This window comes from Callorhinchus milii, unplaced genomic scaffold (assembly GCF_018977255.1).
Source record: "Callorhinchus milii isolate IMCB2004 unplaced genomic scaffold, IMCB_Cmil_1.0 Scaffold14, whole genome shotgun sequence".
Lineage (NCBI taxonomy): Eukaryota > Metazoa > Chordata > Chondrichthyes > Chimaeriformes > Callorhinchidae > Callorhinchus > Callorhinchus milii.
The window spans coordinates 266637-285012 of record NW_024704755.1 but is presented as its reverse complement, the minus strand read 5'-3'; the positions used below and the strand labels follow the sequence as shown (position 1 = coordinate 285012).

Genomic DNA, 18376 nt, shown 5'->3' with positions numbered 1-18376 from the left:
GCAGGGGTTGGGGCAGGGGTTGGGGTTAGGGTGGGGTTGGGGTTGGGGTGGGGTTGGGGCTGGGGTTTGGGCAGGGGTTGGGGTTGGGGCAGGGGTTGGGGTTGGGTTTGGGGCAGGGGTTGGGGTTGGGGCAGGGGTTGGGGCAGGGGTTGGGGCAGGGGTTGGGGCAGGGGTTGGGGTTGGGGCAGGGGTTGGGGCAGGGGTTGGGGCAGGGGTTGGGGTTGGGGCAGGGGTTGGGGCAGGGGTTGGGGTTGGGGTTGGGGTTGGGGCTGGGTTGGGGTTGGGGTTGGGTTGGGGCAGGGGTTTGGGTTGGGGCAGGGGTTTGGGTTGGGGTTTGGGTTGGGGTTTGGGCAGGGGTTGGGGCAGGGTTTGGGCAGGGGTTGGGGTTGGGGCAGGGGTTGGGGTTGGGGAGGGTTGGGGCTGGGGTTGGGGTTGGGGTTGGGGCAGGGGTTGGGGTTGGGGTTGGGTCAGGGGTTGGGTTGGGGGTTGGGTTGGAGTTGGGGTTGGGGTTTGGGTTGGGGTTTGGGGCAGGGGTTGGGGTTTTGGGTTGGGGTTGGGGCAGGGGTTGGGGTTTGGGCAGGGGTTGGGGTTTGGGCAGGGGTTGGGGTTTGGGCAGGGGTTGGGGTTGGGGCAGGGTTGGGGTTGGGGCAGGGTTGGGGTTGGGGCAGGGGTTGGGGTTGGGGTTGGGGCAGGGGTTGGGTTGGGGTTGGGGTTGGGTTGGGGTTGGGGTTGGGGTGGGTTGGGGTTGGGGTTGGGGCAGGGGTTGAGGTTGGGGTTGGAGTTGGGGTTGGGGTTGGGTTGGGGTTGGGGTTGGGTTGGGTTGGGGTTGGGGTTGGGATGGGTTGGGGTTGGGGTTGGGGCGGGTTGGGGTTGGGTTGGGGTTGGGGCGGGGTTGGGTTGGGTTGGGGTTGGGGTTGGGGGGTTGGGGTTGGGTTGGGGTTGGGTTGGGTTGGGGCAGGGGTTGAGGTTGGGGTTGGGGCAGGGGTTGGGGTTGGGGTTGGGTTGGGTTGGGGCAGTGTTGGGGTTGGGGTTGGGTTGGGGTTGGGGTTGGGGTGGGGTTGGGGTTGGGGTGGGGTTGGGGTGGGGTTGGGGTGGGGTTGGGTTGGGGTTGGGTTGGGTTGGGGTTGGGGTTGGGTTGGGTTGGGGGGTGGGTTGGGGTTGGGTTGGGGTTGGGGTTGGGGTGGGGTTGGGGTGGGGTTGGGGTTGGGGTTGGGGTTGGTTGGCTTTGGACTGGAATTGGTGTTGGCTTTGGTCGGCGTTAGTCCGGGTTCCGTTGGTGTGGAGGACTGATCACCGGCTGATTTATATGCTGCTCACGCTGTGATCTTTAATACTTTAGCTGTAACACTCTGCCGCTTCCCTCGCGGATTTATTGCTGCCAACCAGCAGTTGGCACGGCCGCTAAGCGCCTCTCCCACAGCCCATGGCCGCACAGCGAGCGGCAAACAGCCCCACATCCCCGCAGCCGAGTCCCAGCGACCCAAAGCCGCGGAGAATGGCGACCTCCAGTCGGGAGGAAATCCCCGATCGAGTGGCTTTGAAGAAGGAGATCGGACTGACGAGCGCCTGTGCCCTGATAGTGGGTGAGTGAGTTACAGAAAGTTACTGTGAAACTCTGGGTCTCTCGCTAACACCTCAGCCTCAGCCTCCCTCCCTCTCCCCTCCCTCTTCCCTCTCTCCCCCTCCCTCTCCCTCCCTCCATCTCCCTCTCCCCCTCCCTCCCTCCCTCTCCCTCACCCTCCCTCACCCTCTCCCTCTCTCCCCCTCCCTCTCCCTCCCTCCCTCTCCCTCTCCCTCCCCCCCTCCCTCCCTCTCCCTCACCCTCCCTCCCTCTCCCTCACCCTCCCTCCCTCTCACCTTCCCTCCCTCCCCCTCTCCCCCTCTCTCCCTCTCCCCCTCTCTCCCTCCCGCAGTACAGAGGTCCTGGAGTTAGTTATAGAAACACATCGGATTTTCCTTGAATTATATTTTGTTTCTATGACTATTGAAGGTTACGTGGGTTTGATATCCTCTTTCCTGAGGTTCGAGATGTTGGGGTTTAAATCCCAAATTTGTCAATTTACATTACTTTGAACTCTATCCGAGACTCAATTAAAATTCTGCCCAACTCACCTGGCGAGCGCTCAAACCTGTGACTGTATGGGGAGCCCGTGGGGGGGGGCACTGTGTGCGGTTGACTTGGCTCCAATGGCAATGCAATGTCAGATTCGAGCCAGTCCTCTGTGGCGGTCTCTAGTCCGGTTCCTGAGCCAGGAGGGGCCACAGTATCCCAGGGCACTCACCGCAGGGCCCGGCTCATCAGCAGGACCTGGAAGGGCCGACCAGTCACTGGGGGCAGCGAGTCATTCCACTCAGCTCCTGTTAACCCTGCAAGCAAAGCCTTAACAGGGAGGGTGGTCCTAGCTGGACAGCAGTGGGAAACCTTGCCAGACAGTGATAACAATGACAAGCTATGTGGTTTTAGCTGGTTAGACTCCAGCAGTGGCCCCAACGCACTCTGGGGGCTGCACACTAACGACCAGAGACTTGGGTGACATCACTTTGTCCTCTTACAGGTAACATCATAGGCTCCGGAATCTTCATCTCACCGAAAGGAGTTCTGGAGCATTCGGGCTCGGTGGGGCTGGCGCTGCTGGTGTGGCTGCTGGCTGGTGTCATCACGGGGGTGGGGTCACTGTGCTATGCCGAGCTGGGGGTGACCATCCCCAGGTCAGGGGGTGATTACGCTTACGTCAAACACGTCTTCGGTGGCATTCCTGGGTAAAAACCTAAACTCTGCTCCAACCTTGGCTCCCAGCGTCCCCTTTCCGGCATTGCTGCACTGTGTGTGTGATGTGAGAGGATGAGTGAGCATGTGTGTGTGGGAGAGTGAACGTGAGAGAATGTATGAGCGTGTATAAATGAGTGAGTGTGAGAGTCAGAGTTTGAGTGTGAGAAAGCAAGTATGTGTGAGAAAGTGACAGTGAATTTGAGAAATGAGCGAGTAATGTCTCCCATTCCTGTGCTGCAGGTTCCTGGTGCTATGGAGTGCGCTGCTGGTGATTTACCCCACCACCCAAGCCGTCATGGCTCTCACCTTCTCCAGCTACGTTCTGCAGCCCGTCTTCCCCGCCTGCATCCCTCCGTACATTGCTTCAAGACTGCTCGCCGCCGCCTGCCTGGGTGAGACCCTCCTCTTTGACTGCGCCTTCGGCACCCTCCTACCCCTACACGCCCTGCCCTCCTGATCCCAATACCCAGCTCAAGTCCAAATCCTTGACTGTCCAGTGCCTTGTAATGTCCTCCCTCTGTGAAAGGCACTGTATAAATGTTATTTGTTGTTGTTCCTCCTCAGTGCTGCTGACCTGGGTAAATTGTTCCAGTGTCCGGTGGGTTACTCGCGTCCAAGACTTCTTCACAGCCGGCAAGCTCCTCGCACTTGGACTCATCATTGTTCTCGGCCTGGGGGAGATCTGCAAAGGTAACATCCAGAGTCTTGTGCCAAACACCACAGCACAGGCATCGTGTGTGACTGAGCATAACACTGTGTATCATATAATACACTGTGTGTTACTGGCTATAACTGTATATTCTATAATAACACTGTGTTACTATCCATAGCATTTTATGATATAAGGATCTGTACAGAATATGAAGCACACTGTATACATTATGTAACACTGTGTATAATGCTTTGTGACTCAGTTTGAGCTTGAGAGAGAGCTGTCCACTGCTCTGGCTGTTTGGTGATTGACACCCAGTACTTGGCATTTCCATAGGTCATTATGAAGCCTTGAAACCCAGCAATGCATTTGACAGTCAGATCCCCAGCATCGGCCATGTGGCACTGGCCTTCCTACAAGGCTCCTTCTCCTACAGCGGCTGGAACTTCCTCAACTACGTCACAGAGGAACTGGTCGATCCTTATAGGTGATGCACATTGGAGATAAGCACTGTCTGACTTGAAAACATTCATTGTTCTGATTGTATTGATGGGATTGAGTAAAGTATTGGGGTGGGATAGGGGGAAATCGGTGGTGAGTTTTGAGCAGGCAGGACGATACCCAGAGATGCTGTGCTCTGGCATTGGCTGGGTTGGTTGACAGTCATAGTGGTGGGTTAATGGGGATGATCCTTTTGCTCTGTATTTTTCCACCTTTGACAGAAATGGCTTCTGTGCATTTAGTGAAGTTTCTGAACCACAAATATTCTGATTGTCAGGAACATTCCTCGTGCCATATTTATCTCCATCCCAATGGTAACGTTTCTCTACGTCTTCTCTAACGTGGCTTATGTGAGCGCCCTGACCCCTGGTGAGCTACTGGCCTCGGGCGCTGTGGCTGTGGTGAGTGAACATTGTCATTCACACCTCTCTCTGTTATTGTCGTTTACACTGAGCTGCTCAGGTAACACTGGCATCTCCTGTCCCTCCAGACATTCGGGGAGAAGCTGCTGACATCCATGCCCTGGATCATGCCCATCTCAGTCGCCCTCTCAACCTTCGGCGGCATCAATGGCTACTTGTTCACATCATCACGGTGAGACACAAGGAGGATAAGCATGATGTGTGGCTCAGATCCTGAACATTTGCCTTAGAAAGTCTTTCTGCAGCACAAACAGAGACCCAAATGCAATAGGTTTTGGGGAAAGTTCTGCTGCTGACCTGGGAGTGTGGACGATGTAGAGGGAAGTGTTAACCTGCCTCTAACCTGTGCTGTTGCTGACCTGGGAGTGACAATGGATAGTCAATGGATAATTAGCATCCTGCACGTTAACAAACAAGAGTAAATATTTTATGAATTTGGGAGTGATGATTGCACTCATCGCCTGAAGGAGCTGAGGATTTGAAACGTAGTTCTCGGCAATCCTGTTGTTTTAAACTCTATCCTATCTGTTTCAGGTTGTGTTACGCAGGTGCTCGCGAAGGGGATTTACCTGGGCTGCTGGCAATGATCCACATGAAGCGATGTACTCCAATCCCAGCCCTGCTCTGCTCTGTAAGTCAGACTCACACCAGAATCAGCCTGTGAGTTGGGCTGACAATGTCACAAAGCACAAGCATGGCACTCAGATTTACATAACACTGTGTTACACATACACCCCTCACTGTAATGACTGGGTGCGAGACATCGCTGTGCTGAATTAGTAACGTGTGCGTATAAAGATTGCTGCTGTTTCTCTGCAGTGCCTGACCTCACTGATGATGCTGATCATCGCTGACATCTACACCCTGATTAACTATGTGGTCTTTATTAACTACCTGTGCTACGGGGTCACCGTGGCTGCCATGCTCCTGCTACGCTGGAAGGAGCCACATATTGCAAGACCCATTAAGGTAATTCCCAGGCCGCTGTGCTTGAGAAGCAAATATCAACCAGAGGTTCTCCTCTGTAGAATGAGACAGCAAAGGCCTCCCTCCCCATCCAAACACGCACACACACACCTGAATTTATTCTGTGGATATTGATCAAGTACTGGATTTGGCTCCCGTCACACCGTCACACACAAACCCTCAATAGATCTTCCATGCAGGACTGGGGGAGCGGTACATTGTCAGAGGTACTTACTGTCTTTCAGGTGAGACTGTAAACAAGAGTCTGTCTGCCCCATCAGGTGGATGGTAAAGATTCTGCGATGCTGATGGGAAAAAGAAGTTTCTCCCATTGTCACACACTGAGACTTGCAAAATCTTAATTCTTTCTCAATTCTAACTTCACAAAAAGTGCAACACTCTGAATTTGATCCTGTACGGCACCCCTCACTGTAATATTCTCTGATACATCCCACACCCTCCAGCTCACCACAATACTAACATTGTCGGCATCATCTGAGGACTTAGCTTTCTAAATTTGAAGCTGGATTCTTTCCCTTCAGGTAAACCTGCTGTTCCCAATCATTTACCTCCTGTTCTGGGCATTCCTCCTGGTCTTCAGTCTATACTCAGAGCCTGTAGTGTGTGGCACTGCCCTGATCATCATACTGACCGGTGTTCCTGTCTATCTCCTGGCTGTCCACTGCAACAAGAAGCCAAAATACTTTGACAAGTTCATAGGTAGCAATTTTACTGATTCTCTAACCTGCGCTGTTGCTGACCTGGGAGTGTTGATGGAAAGTGTAGAGGGTGCTTTACTGTGTCTCTAACCCTGACCTGGGAATGTGAATGCAGTGTAGAGGAGCGTTACTGTGTCTCTAACCCTGACCTGGGAATGTGAATGCAGTGTAGAGGAGCTTTACTGTGTCTCTAACCCTGACCTGGGAGTGTGAACGCACAGTGTAGAGGGAGCTTTACTGTGTCTCTAACCCTGACCTGGGAGTGTGGACGGAATTTTACTGTGTCTCTAACCCACACTGTTGCTGACCTGGGAGTGCTGGATGGTAGAGACTAATTGTGTTATCATTTTTCAGAATCAACAACAATAGCTGGACAGAAATTATGTTTTGTTGTTTACCCACAAGAGGCATCCCCGGACCGTAATGGGAAATCCCCAGACCATAACGGGAAGTCAGTGGATCATAACGGGAAGTGTCAGGATGCTCGGCTGCTCCGAGCAGGTGCTGCACAAGGCAGGAGAATTGGCAATGAGCTGGCCCCAGGGGATGGCCATGGATTGCTAACGTTCTCCCGAGTTTAAACGCATGCTCTTGGGAAGGACCTGTTTTTTTTTTCCTGTGTTGCCATTAGGGACAGTCGATAGAATCCAGTAGAAATGAGGAACAGTCCACCACGATCCGACTTATTATATAAACAGGCTGTCGCCATTTAGTGGCAGAGGAGTGACACGCGCTCTCAACCATTCCAGTTTTGGACACCCCTTTGTGAGTTTCTTCAGTCAACACTCGGTCACTCACATACGTCTGGTCCAGAGCAATCAGCAGCACACAAGGTCACCAGAGATCAAGTGGAGGCAGTATCCTGCCCCCTTCAATGCCTCTAGCTTCATGTTGCATTGGCCTCAGATACACAGTGAAATTCTGGGCCCTGTGTGTGCCCCACACTTGATGAGTGGCATAGAGCAGCGCCCTCTGCAAGAGAGAGTGAAGACAGCAATACCTTTCACCCAGGAAATCCCTGGATTCCGTCCAATATTTCCAAGTTCTTCAAAGAGAGAACACTATGTTTGAGGGGAAAGTGATCCAACATGCTAATTGGGATTTTAAGGAAACATTCCTGAAAATGCTATTCTAGAAACTTATTAAAATGCTTCAAATTGTGACTCAAAGTTTTTAAATCCTTTGAGAGATTTCCTTCTCTCTTCCCCCTGCGCAGGCCACAAGCCTTAACACTGCATTCCATTCTGTGCTCAGTCTGGCCTCTATGTTGGTTCACTTGGCTCAGTCACTGCTGCCTATTGCCTTGCCTACAACAACTTGCATTTACATAGCACCCCTCACGGAGGGTAGTGTCCCAGAGTGCTTGTCCAGGCTGAGGCCTGGGGAGTACTGCACAACCATTTGGATGAGATCATAAATACAAGCTCCTGTCTATCTGTTTACATGTGTGCAAAACAATCTGAAAAGGGAGTTTTTCTCTCCCAGTGCCCTGGCCAACAATCCTCCAAGTTAATTACACATTCACCTCACGGCTGTTTTTGAGACATTGCTGCGCGCAAATGACTGCCACTTTTGCCAACAAAAGGTCACTACGCTCATCAGCAATTACTGTGAAGCATTTTTGTGAGGTTATGATGTGCTAAGTTCTCTCTTTACACACACAGCACCCCATCAGTGTGCTCGGGCTGAGCTTTCCACTGTCACTGAGCCAGGGGGCGAAGCTTGTACCTCAGCACAGGCAGACAGCTGATTGCTGTTAGTGTGAGCCCCCGAGCGTGTGATAAGCTCACCTCGCAAATAGACAAAATCTGCATTTAAAGCAATTTATTGAGAAGCACACAAGCCTTCCTGTCCCTCAGACACAATCAGCCAGGATCACAGCAGCACTTTTGTGGCTGGTTAGCTGTGGCTGCAATACTTCAGGTCTCCACAAGAGGGCGCTCTACCCCTCCCCAGCACACTGAGGACCTCCAGTGGTAGAGGCTGGGATTGCAGTGAGATGACATGGATGAGCCTGTCCTGTGGTGGTCATTCTCTCCAGGAACCGCTTCACAGGTGTTGAGCTCAAGTTTCCTACATCCTTTACGGTCTCCACATCTCCCGACAGACTGATTGATCTGTGTGATCAGAATGCTGATTATTGAGATCCCTTCAGTTATGTACGGGCTTGACTCGGCGCCTGGCACCAAGGAATGTAGTCATGATGTGAAGCATTGGGAGTTCATGTTTTTACTGCATTGTTATCCCCACAATCTCCTGCCCCTTTAGACATCAACTGTACAAACAGGGCACCACAGTGCCTGCCCCCTCCCCCCCTCAGTCTTCCAGGGCAGGAAGCCACACAATGGCTTCAACCATCTCCACTGTCCCCAATGCCCACACAACGTGCCCAGCTCCCGATTCTCCACACGGACACCGCTCAGGAGCCTCCCAAGGGACATTGTCCCCAAATCCCATACAACCAGGTAGTTTGTTCACTTGCTGGCCCCACCACTTGCTCTCCAGAGAAAAATAACTAATAAAATAGTTGCGTGACAACATCCTCGGGTTCCCTGGTTGAGGTTCCACTCAGCAATCCAGCAGCGCTCGGTCTCCCTGTGGGAGGGTGCTGCTCCCCCCTGCGCTGGAGGTTAAGTGTTTGTGCCGAGAGACTGAATGACGAGGTGGCCGGAGCGGGCAGTCAGTGCCAGCTGCACACACCGGGCTCAGAGACTCTCCTTGGCTGGCGTGTGGGTGAGAGTCCGGCTCAGGGGAGCTCGGCACCATCACACCTCTCAGCTCCTTTCCTGCTGGGCGGATCTGCCGGGTGTCTGTGTGGTGAGGGCCGCCAGTCTCATCGCAGCTACTAAGGGTCAGGGCAGTGCCTGGGGCGCTGGTCATCAAGTGATTGGCATCGGATCCCATTGCCACCAGGTCATTGTGGCTTCCCAGGGAACCGGGAGAGGGCGAGTGGCCTGGACTCCCCGGCTCCACCGCACTGATTGAAGTCACTTTGGGCAGTAAGTTTCTGGCCTCGCCCACAGGCAGGGCTGGCAGCCCCACAGCCCCCTGCCGGTCAGTCTCTGTGTCGGTGTCCGAATCGGGGTCCACTCGAGGCACTGCGAGGTCCTCATCCCCCAACTGCCAGCAGCTCCGTGGCCCCTGGGGCTGGGCTGGAGCGGAGGCCGAGGGCATGGCAGGCGTGAGCAGTGGGATCAGCCCCCAGCCTCGTGGCCTCGGGAACAGGCGACTCCACATCCTCCCCAGCCGGCGGCGAGAGGAATGCCGGCGAGAGGAATGCCGGCGAATCTGACGTCTCATCGCCGTGCGCAGGTTTTCCAGAACAGAATTCTGAAAACAGAACCAGCAGTTAGCACCTCGCAGCTCAGCTCAGCTACTAATCAAATCAATTAACACAAGCCATTTCCCATCAATTGTGCTGGTGCTCGCTCCCCCACTGGAGCTCTCTACTCTAATCCCATTCCTTGCTCTTCACCCCCTGTGACTGATAAGGAAGGTACACAGGGTACAAGGTTCCCCCAGGTCTCTGAGCTGTCACAGGGCAGGGAGCTGCTGTGGTGGTGGGGCATTGTGTCAGTGAGCAGAGGGATTCCCCCCGCTGACCTGGACAGAGGTTATCTGTCCGTCACTCACCTGGGCAGGGTTGTAGGCGGGGAAATCATCAACGGGCGGAATGAGGCCCTGAGCGATCAGCTGGCCATAGGAGGGTGGGGCCTCGCGCTGCACGAACTCCGCCTCCAAACGTGTCATCGGAGTCTCAAAGGCTCTAAAAAGGGTTAGAAATAATAATAATCAACTCAAAAGGCAAAACACGCGTGTAGCCAAGCAGTGCCGGGAACAAAAATAAAGAACATAATGAAGCTAAGCCAAGACAACAGTTACATTTTTAAGCGCCTTTCACGTCAGGAGGACATCCCAGTAATTATGAATTATATATTTATATTGATCATTACAAAGATGCTTAAGTGAAAATCAAACCTTTCAAGGATAAGGATAAGTAAAAATGCCAGGCAAAAGAGAGGAGGTCCATTAAATGAAACTGAAGAACAAAGAATAGTGCGGCTGCACTTCAATGTTGAAAGGACTGCAGCAGCGCGTCAAAATGAGTTCTCCCACAGGAATCTTTCCAGATGAGTACAGATAAAGATGAAATGTCTGTCTGTCTGTGTGTCAATCTACATTCCATATTGGACCCTTTGGTTGCAAGCGAAGCTGCAACGATTACAGCTAGTCTGAAATAAAAACAGAAGTCACTGGGAACACTCAGCAGGTCAGGTCAATGACCTGAAACGTTAACTCACTTTCCTCTCTCCATAGATGCTGCCTGACCTGCTGAATGTGCTTCAGCGATAGCGACTTTTGAAGATATACAGTATTTGATGAAACACCTTGATCAGGTTTCCATTATGGTTACACTATTGTCTCAGTGAGTGCATGTGTGTGTACCTGCACTGGCTGTTACATTGTGTGCGTACCTGTATTGTCTGTTACACAGTGTGTGTGTGTACCTGTACCGGCTGTTACACAGTGTGTGTGTGTACTTGTACCGGCTGTTACATGGCGCCTGGGTACCTGTATTGGCGGCTCCGCAGTGAGTATAGCTTGAAGCCACAGCCCAGAGCGATGATGAGGAGGAGGCCACACACCAGGCTGCCGATCAGGGCTGCAGTGATGACCTTGCGGGGTACCGTGACCAGGCAGTTGCGCTCATCACTGCCGTCCTGGCAGTCCTCCTGCCCGTCGCAGCGCCACTGCTCGAAGATGCAGAGCTGCGTGCCGCAGTGGAAGTTTCCGGGCTGGCAGGAGAAACAATTCTTCTCATCAGAGCCGTCAGGACAGTTCTTCTGGTTGTTGCAGCGGTGTGGCGGGGGGTAGCAGGCACCGCTGGTGCCCCCACACGGGTATTCGCCAGCCTGGCACCCCGCGCAGCCTTCCTCGTCTCTACCCTGTGGGCAGTGCCACCAGCCGTCACAGCGCTGGGCTGTGGTGTAACAGCCCCCCTCCCCCCCGCAGGGACGCTCCCAGGGCAGGCAGTAACCCTTCACCTGGTAGGTGGCGTTGAAACCGTGGCCGGAGCTGGTGGCTGGGGTGTGGTAGGCAATGGTGAGCTGTCCCCTGGTGGTCTCCAGGCTCACCGTGCCACGGTTGTTGCGGAAGGAGAGAGCCCGGATGAGCTTGCCGCGCTCGGCAGCCGTGCTGTCGTACACTCGCACCGAGTCACCATGTCCCAGCCGCAGGTCCAGCTGCAGCAGCAACCCCCTGCCGTCCTGTGTGTCCACCACCCATGTGCAATCCAGCCCCGGCCCCAGCCGCCGGAAATAGTCCGGGGAAGCGAAGGAGCCGAAGAATTTCCCCAGCCGTTCTCCACAGTCGGTGTCCGGGCAGCCCTGTTCGTCCCGGCCGTCGCTGCAGTCTTCGGCCCCATTGCACAGCGCAGCGCTGGGCAGACACCGGGACACCTGTCCAAACGCACAACGTAACGTGCCGGCTGGACACGGCTCGGCTACGGTCTCCGGGACACATACACTCTCGTCAGAGTGATCGCCACATTCGTCCATGTGGTTACAGCGCCAGGCACTCGGGATGCACTTCCCGTTCCCACACAGGAACTCGTCCACCTGACAGCTCTTCTGCCCCAGCTTCCCTGTGGGAAGAGATGACAGGCAGAGAGGAACCCGGATTAGGAGGGAACATAAACCAGGATGAATACTCTGCTTTATGTAACCTAACTGTGGTTGGTCACCATCACTGAGTCAATGACTAATGATTTATAATATTAATAATCCTTGCATTTGATACAGCGCCTCATCACGTCTTCTACACATCTCAAAGCGCTTCACAGAATAGACTGTAAAGTGAATTGACTGTATGTTTGTGGGCGAAATGCAGCAGCCAATTGCGCACAGCAGCGTCCCACAAACAGTTGTGGATTGAGTGACCACATTTTTTTTAAAAAGGAATTCTTACCCCCAGAAAAGCGATCCACCAATTGACTAACAACTGGGTTCCTACTTACTGCTGAGTAAACAGAGGTGTGTGGAGCAAGAAAACTTGCCCAACTTTTCATTCTGCTGGGAATCAAACCCAGGACCTCTCACTTGCAAGACAAGGGCTCTAACCACTGAGCTATGGGACTCTGTATACTTTCAATACAGGAGATGATCAGGATATGAATAATAAACAGTATTGGGAATAATTTGTGGACCAACTGATAATCCCACCATGCACAGCGCTGGCCCTGCCCTCACCTCGGATGTAGGAGAGATGGAATCCCCGGGAATGTCCGGCACTGGAGCAGTCAGAGCGGAAGTAAATCCAGACGTGGTCCCGGGAGGAGATGAAGGGTGGGGGGCTTCGGGAGCCGCACAGTCTCCTCTCTTCCCGCTTAGGTGTGGGGCCAAGCACCAGCCAGTCCAGGGCGCAGTGCGGAGAGTCCTCCAGCTCAAAGCTCTGAAAGCTACAAAGCAACACACTGTGAGGCCATCCCTGCCCCTCTCCCACCCACGGGCAACACTGGCACCCATCCCCCTCCCCACCCGCCCGCAAGCACACACTGGCACCCCTCCCCCAGCACAGTCCCCCCCAACCACACACTGCCCAGCACGGCCGCCGGCAAAGGCTGGAGTATAGTCTGCTCGGCCACAGGCTTTCCATACCTTACGGTAATTAGGTCTCCGCTGTCTCCCTGTATGTACCAGCTGCAGTTCTGCGAAGGAGGGTAGTTTGCCGGCCAGGCAGGGCTGTAAATGCTGCCGTGTCTCTCTCTGTGTGGCTCCAACCTCCCCTGGCAACCAGCTGCCACACAGCACAGAAATACAGTTACACTAAATCCTTTCCTGTGACCAGAACCGAGCCTCCTTTACAGTATGCTGCTCACAGTGAGAATATCTTTATCTGTTCACCTGCATGCCAGGAATCAGCCGTGCATATAACACGTGTATTACACATGATCCAACTGACACATCACGAAGCCGACATGAGTGGTCTTGGGCTGGAGTCATTAGCCACAGAGACTGCACACAAAAATAACTTTACCATCGCTGCATTTCTGACCAAGTCTCGGTTAATGTCAGGATCTCAGCCAATCAGAGCCTCGAGGAGGTCACTCGGGGAGGAACTTTGGCTCATTTTCAGGATAAACTCTTCAGAACACAACAGGACCGTGAAAGGAAGGAACGCTGCTTACCTGTGACAGAACACGCCGCTTGTCCCAGAAACAATGAACCTGGCAAAAAAATAAATGATGTAAACAAGATTAGTTTTCAGGCAGAGACTGCCAGGCAGGAACAACATAACCGTATCTCCAGAAGGAACCATTTCTGCTCACTGACTTGGCAGATCATAGGCGGCTGCAGGAATCCATCCCCTTCACTGTAAGCCATGACCAAGAGAATATTTATCATATAAAGAGAATATTTATCATATCATATAGAATATCATATCATATCCACAGTCACAATGTTTCATCTTATCGACTGCCCTCGGAGCTGCCTACTACTGCACATATGGCATGTCAACCTCCCACACACATGGCACACGCTGGCATCAAAGCACATGGCACACTCTAGCATCAGAGCACATGGTACACTCTGGCATCAAAGCACATGGCACACTCTTGCATCAGAGCACATGGTACACTCTGGCATCAGAGCGCATGGCACACACTGGCATCAAAGCACATGGTACACTCTGGCATCAGAGCCCATGGCACACGCTGGCACCAGAGACCATGGCACACGCTGGCATCAAAGCACACGGCACACGCTGGCATCAAAGCACACGGCACACGCTGGCATCAGAGCACACGGCACACGCTGGCATCAGAGCGCATGGCACACGCTGGCACCAGAGCACATGGCACACGCTGGCATCAAAGCACACGGCACACGCTGGCATCAAAGCACACGGCACACGCTGGCATCAGAGCACACGGAACACGCTGGCATCAGAGCACATGGCACACGCTGGCATCAGAGCACATGCCACAGAGCGAAGGTCACTGTGAACCTTATGTAGCCTGAACCAATAAAGCTGCACATGGTTAGCAAATCAATATTACTGTTGGCATTTCGACAAAAGTTAATTTTTAATATCAGACATGTGTTGCAGCTCTTGTGAGGACTAAACATGGGCCAAACCCTCAGTCTCCACAGACACACACACACACAGCCAGACAGAGACAGACACACACACAGACAGACACACACACACAGCCAGACAGAGACAGACACACACACAGCCAGACAGACAGACACACACACAGACAGACACACACAGACACACACACACACAGACAGACAGACAGACAGACACACACACAGCCAGACAGAGACACACACACACACACACAGCCAGACAGAGACAGACACACACACAGACACACACACAGCCAGACAGCCAGACAGACAGAGACAGACAGACACACACACACAGACAGACACACAGCCAGACAGACAAACAGACAGACAGACACAAACAGACACAGACACACAGACAGTATCACACAGGGAATAACACAGCCCGGGGTCAGGCCGCTCGGTCAGCAACACGGATCTGTGCCCGAAACAACAACAACGCCGCCGGGAGGGCCGTCCCGGGGCCGCGGGACAGAGACTGACCCGGAAACAACATTCACTGAAGAAGAAAGGTTTTGGGCTCTGATTTACTGCGGTTTTCCCCGCGAAGGCGACACCGAAACACCGACCACCAAACAGCCCACAGGTCAACACCAACACATGTGCGCGGCCTCACGTCCGGGAGACGTCCTGAGGCGCTGAACAGTCAGGTATCAGTGTTATAGGGGGGCACCGGGGGGGGGCACCGGGGGGGGCACCGGGGGGGGGGGGCACCGGTTGGGGGGCGGCACCGGGAGGGAGGCTCCCGCTCCCTCTGTCCGACCGGATTCTTACCGTCCGACTGACCGGATCACGGAGGGGGGAGGATGGGGCCGCGCACCGCCAGCCCCGGGCGGGGGGGGGGCGGGCGGCGCAGTAACCGGGGCCGCGCTCACCGAGGCCGCCGAGCAGCAGACGGGCCAGAAGCCCTGTGGCCGCCATCTTCTCCATCACCGTGTGTCACCCCGTGGCGGTGCCGCCGGGCGGCCTGCGCTCGGGCTCCCGGTACCGCTGCCGCCTCATCGCCGCCGCCGCCGCCGGGGCTCCGCACGCTCTGCCGGCAACATGGCTGCGCGCCTGCGCACAACCTTTGCCAGTACGAGGCCGCTTAGGCCGCCGCCATCTTTGATGCGGGCACCAGCGCCGCATCGCGCGCGGTGTGAGTTGCGTGAGAAGCTGAACGTGTGGAAATTTTAAATAAATAATAATAATTTGGTCACTCAATCCACGACTGTTTGTGGGACGCGGCTGTGCACAATTGGCTGCCACGTTTTGCTCACAAAATATACAGTCACTACACTTTACAGTATATCCTGTGAACAAACAACAAACAAAATTACATTTCTAAAGCGCCTTTCGCGTTAAGAGGACATCCCAAGGCACTGGACATTCAGTGTTTCGGACTTGAGTTGGGGTCGGGATCGGCGAGTGTGTGGGGCGGCGGGGGGTCGAGGGTTGAGGACAGAGGGGGAGGAGGGTGACCGAAGGCATGGTTGAAGAGGAGGGTTTTGGTGGGGTGGGGAATGTGAAGCAGGCCGGAGCCCCCCCTGAGCGGAGGGAGTGGGCAGGTTGGTAGGGGGTTAGGAGATCACATCGGGAGGAGGAAGGCTATAGAGGGTTTTGAAGGTGAGGACCAGCATCTTAAACTGTATGCTATGTGATGGGAAGCCAGTGGAGTCAGGCGAGAATGGGGGTGATAGGATCGTGGAGTCTAGTGCAGGAGAGGATACGGGCTGCAGAGTTCTGGATGATCTGCAGCCTGTGAGGGGAGGAATTGGGGAGGCCGACAAGCAGGGAGCTTGTGTAGTTGAGTCTGGATGTTATGCAATCGTGTATAAGGGTTTCAATGGCCTGCGTTGTGAGACAGTGGAGGAGCCAGACAATGTTGGGGAGGTGGGGAAAGGCGGAGCGGGTCATGGCATGGATGTGGGGTATGAAGCTCTTTGAGACCTCTCAAAGACGTGATAAAGCATTATATCAAATGCAAGAATTATATTATTAAATTAAACCATGCTTCAAGCCTTACTGAGTGACTCTTTCACAGGAGGTCTTTGGTTCCATATATCATTGCAGGTGGGAAAGCAGTTGGACAAAGCTATGAAGAAAGTTAATAATAATAATCCTTGCATTTGATATAGTGCCTTATCACATCTTCTAGACGTCTCAAAGTGCTTCACAGAATATACAGTAAAGTGAATAGACTGTATATTTTGTGGGTGAAATGGGATGGAGCCTACGATTTAGAAATAGGGGCAGAGAATACAAAACCAAAATATAAAACTGGGATGCACTCCAGGAGAAGACTGATTTTTACAGTGACCCCACAATCATGAACCCGACACTCCCCTCATCCCCACCCCACACTTCATGCTATGGGAAAATTCTCCACCTGACAACACAGCAGCTCTCTCTTCAGGCAATCCCAGCAACAAATCAGAATGCTGTTTCTGTACTCTCACATGTTGGAAATCCCTTTGGGCAATTTGCTGCCTGGCAATAGCAAGAGGATATAACAAAGGTTGTCGAAAGGTAAAGGAAGAAGCTGCACCTTTTATAGTGCCTTATCATAGCAAACTATACAACACCTCAAAGTGCTTCACAGCACTTAACAATAGCAGCCTTTGTTGCCAGCAACATCTTACATCCTGAAGATGCTGACTCGTGCTGTGCCTTGGCGATCCACATGGATAACATATCTATCTATCACTCACTCACTCATTGTCAGAACAGATATTTTTAACCAAGGGGATTGTTACAACCAAACCTGACCTGGCCATCACCCAAGGCTATACACACACCTTCCGACAAGGATGACTGGATGGCGATCAGGGGCAGGAACCTTAAACTTCCTGAGTGTGGCGTCCCACACCCCTCAGGATCTCCTCAGGCCAGTCATTGTGATCTTCTGATACAGGCAGGGCCACAAAGACATTCAGTCACCCGATTCCACACGAGGGATGGAAATACAGTAGGAGGAATAATCATGTGATCATTATTACGCCCACAAAATAGACAATTCACTTTACAGTATATTCTGTGAAGCGCTTTGAGACATCTCCAAGACATGATAAGGCACTATATCAAATGCAAGGATTATCATTATTTTATTATTACGGGTGATCGTATATCCTCTAGATTTCACATATCTAATTATGCACAGAGGTATATTATTGCTATTTTGGTTGTTAATTTACACACAATTAAAACCTTGTGAGAATTAATTATATAATAATGATTTATGCAGCCCTCAGTCCTGGCTCCTCTCACTAGGGTTTTGTTGAGTGCTGTGCTGCTACAATGTTCTCCTTTATATTCAGGTGCAAATTATAATTACTGTTTGAAAGTAGTTTAAAGCTAGAAATTGCTGGTGAGAGAAATATAATACTGTGTCCAGAATCATACTATCAATTTATCAATCGTTTCCCATCTAAAGAATTTTACAAAAATAACAATTATGAAGTTATTCCGAAGCAAAATTAGTCTCAGGAAATTTCTGCAAAAGAAAAGGCACCGCTGGGATTCGAACCCAGGATCTCCTGTTTACTAGACAGGCGCTTTAACCAACTAAGCCACGGCGCCGCCGACACAACGCCGGGAATCGGGGCTTTTAGATACACTGCGCCTGCGCTCTGGCTCGGCGGCGCCGTTCATTCATAAAGTTCAGGTCGCTGCCCGAGCGCCTGCGCACTCCTCCCTCCGCTCGTTGGATTAAGGTAACGCAGGCGGCGGCACTTAGTCTGTACCGCCCCCCCCAGGCTGCCCCTCCCCCCAGGCTGCCCCGCCCCCCCAGGCTGCCCCTCCCCCCCAGGCTGCCCCGCCCCCCCCAGGCTGCCCCTCCCCCCCAGGCTGCCCCTCCCCCAGGCTGTCCCCCCCCACCCCCAGGCTGCCCCTTCCCCCCAGGCTGTCCCCCCCCCACCCCCAGGCTGCCCCTTCCCCCCATGTAAGCAATTTTTTTGCTCAGCCGAGTGTCTGACACCTGCGGAAACCCATCACCTGCTTAAGAGTCTCCAAACCAAACAGGTTTCCATACATCCCACCGACACATGGAAATCCCAGAGATGGATTGTTGCGATGGAATGCGCTCTCTCTCTCCCTGGAGGGAGGCCTCCCGCTTACCTAGTTCCGGAGAGTATTAGGCGCAGGTTGGCAAGAGCCAAGGCTCGGGGGGAGCCCAGAGTGTGCGTTGGGGTAACTGCTGGACTCTAACCCACACAGCTTTGTCATTGAGAGCG

General features: G+C 53.3%; 2 protein-coding genes and 1 non-coding gene across 3 annotated transcripts; 1 reads left to right on the top strand and 2 right to left on the bottom strand.

Moving 5' to 3' along the window:
• Positions 1 to 1477: 1477 nt before the first annotated feature.
• Positions 1478 to 7124, top strand: slc7a10a (solute carrier family 7 member 10a). Its single transcript, XM_007907916.2, has 11 exons — positions 1478 to 1583; positions 2556 to 2760; positions 3011 to 3162; positions 3335 to 3460; positions 3759 to 3909; positions 4201 to 4324; positions 4414 to 4517; positions 4880 to 4976; positions 5165 to 5314; positions 5854 to 6031; positions 6385 to 7124. Exons 1-11 carry the CDS (start codon positions 1496 to 1498, stop codon positions 6609 to 6611), a joined length of 1602 nt encoding a protein of 533 aa, XP_007906107.1. The 5' UTR covers positions 1478 to 1495; the 3' UTR covers positions 6612 to 7124.
• A 715-nt stretch (positions 7125 to 7839) lies between these two features.
• On the bottom strand, positions 7840 to 15168 carry lrp3 (low density lipoprotein receptor-related protein 3). The gene is made up of 7 exons (XM_042340487.1): positions 15041 to 15168; positions 13217 to 13255; positions 12687 to 12825; positions 12279 to 12487; positions 10603 to 11674; positions 9664 to 9796; positions 7840 to 9360 (listed from the first exon to the last, which is right to left on the bottom strand). Exons 1-7 carry the CDS (start codon positions 15093 to 15095, stop codon positions 8599 to 8601), a joined length of 2409 nt encoding a protein of 802 aa, XP_042196421.1. The 5' UTR covers positions 15096 to 15168; the 3' UTR covers positions 7840 to 8598.
• Positions 15169 to 17649: 2481 nt separating this feature from the next.
• Positions 17650 to 17723, bottom strand: trnat-agu. Its single transcript has one exon. It is a non-coding gene; the product is annotated as a tRNA-Thr (tRNA).
• Positions 17724 to 18376: the final 653 nt, after the last annotated feature.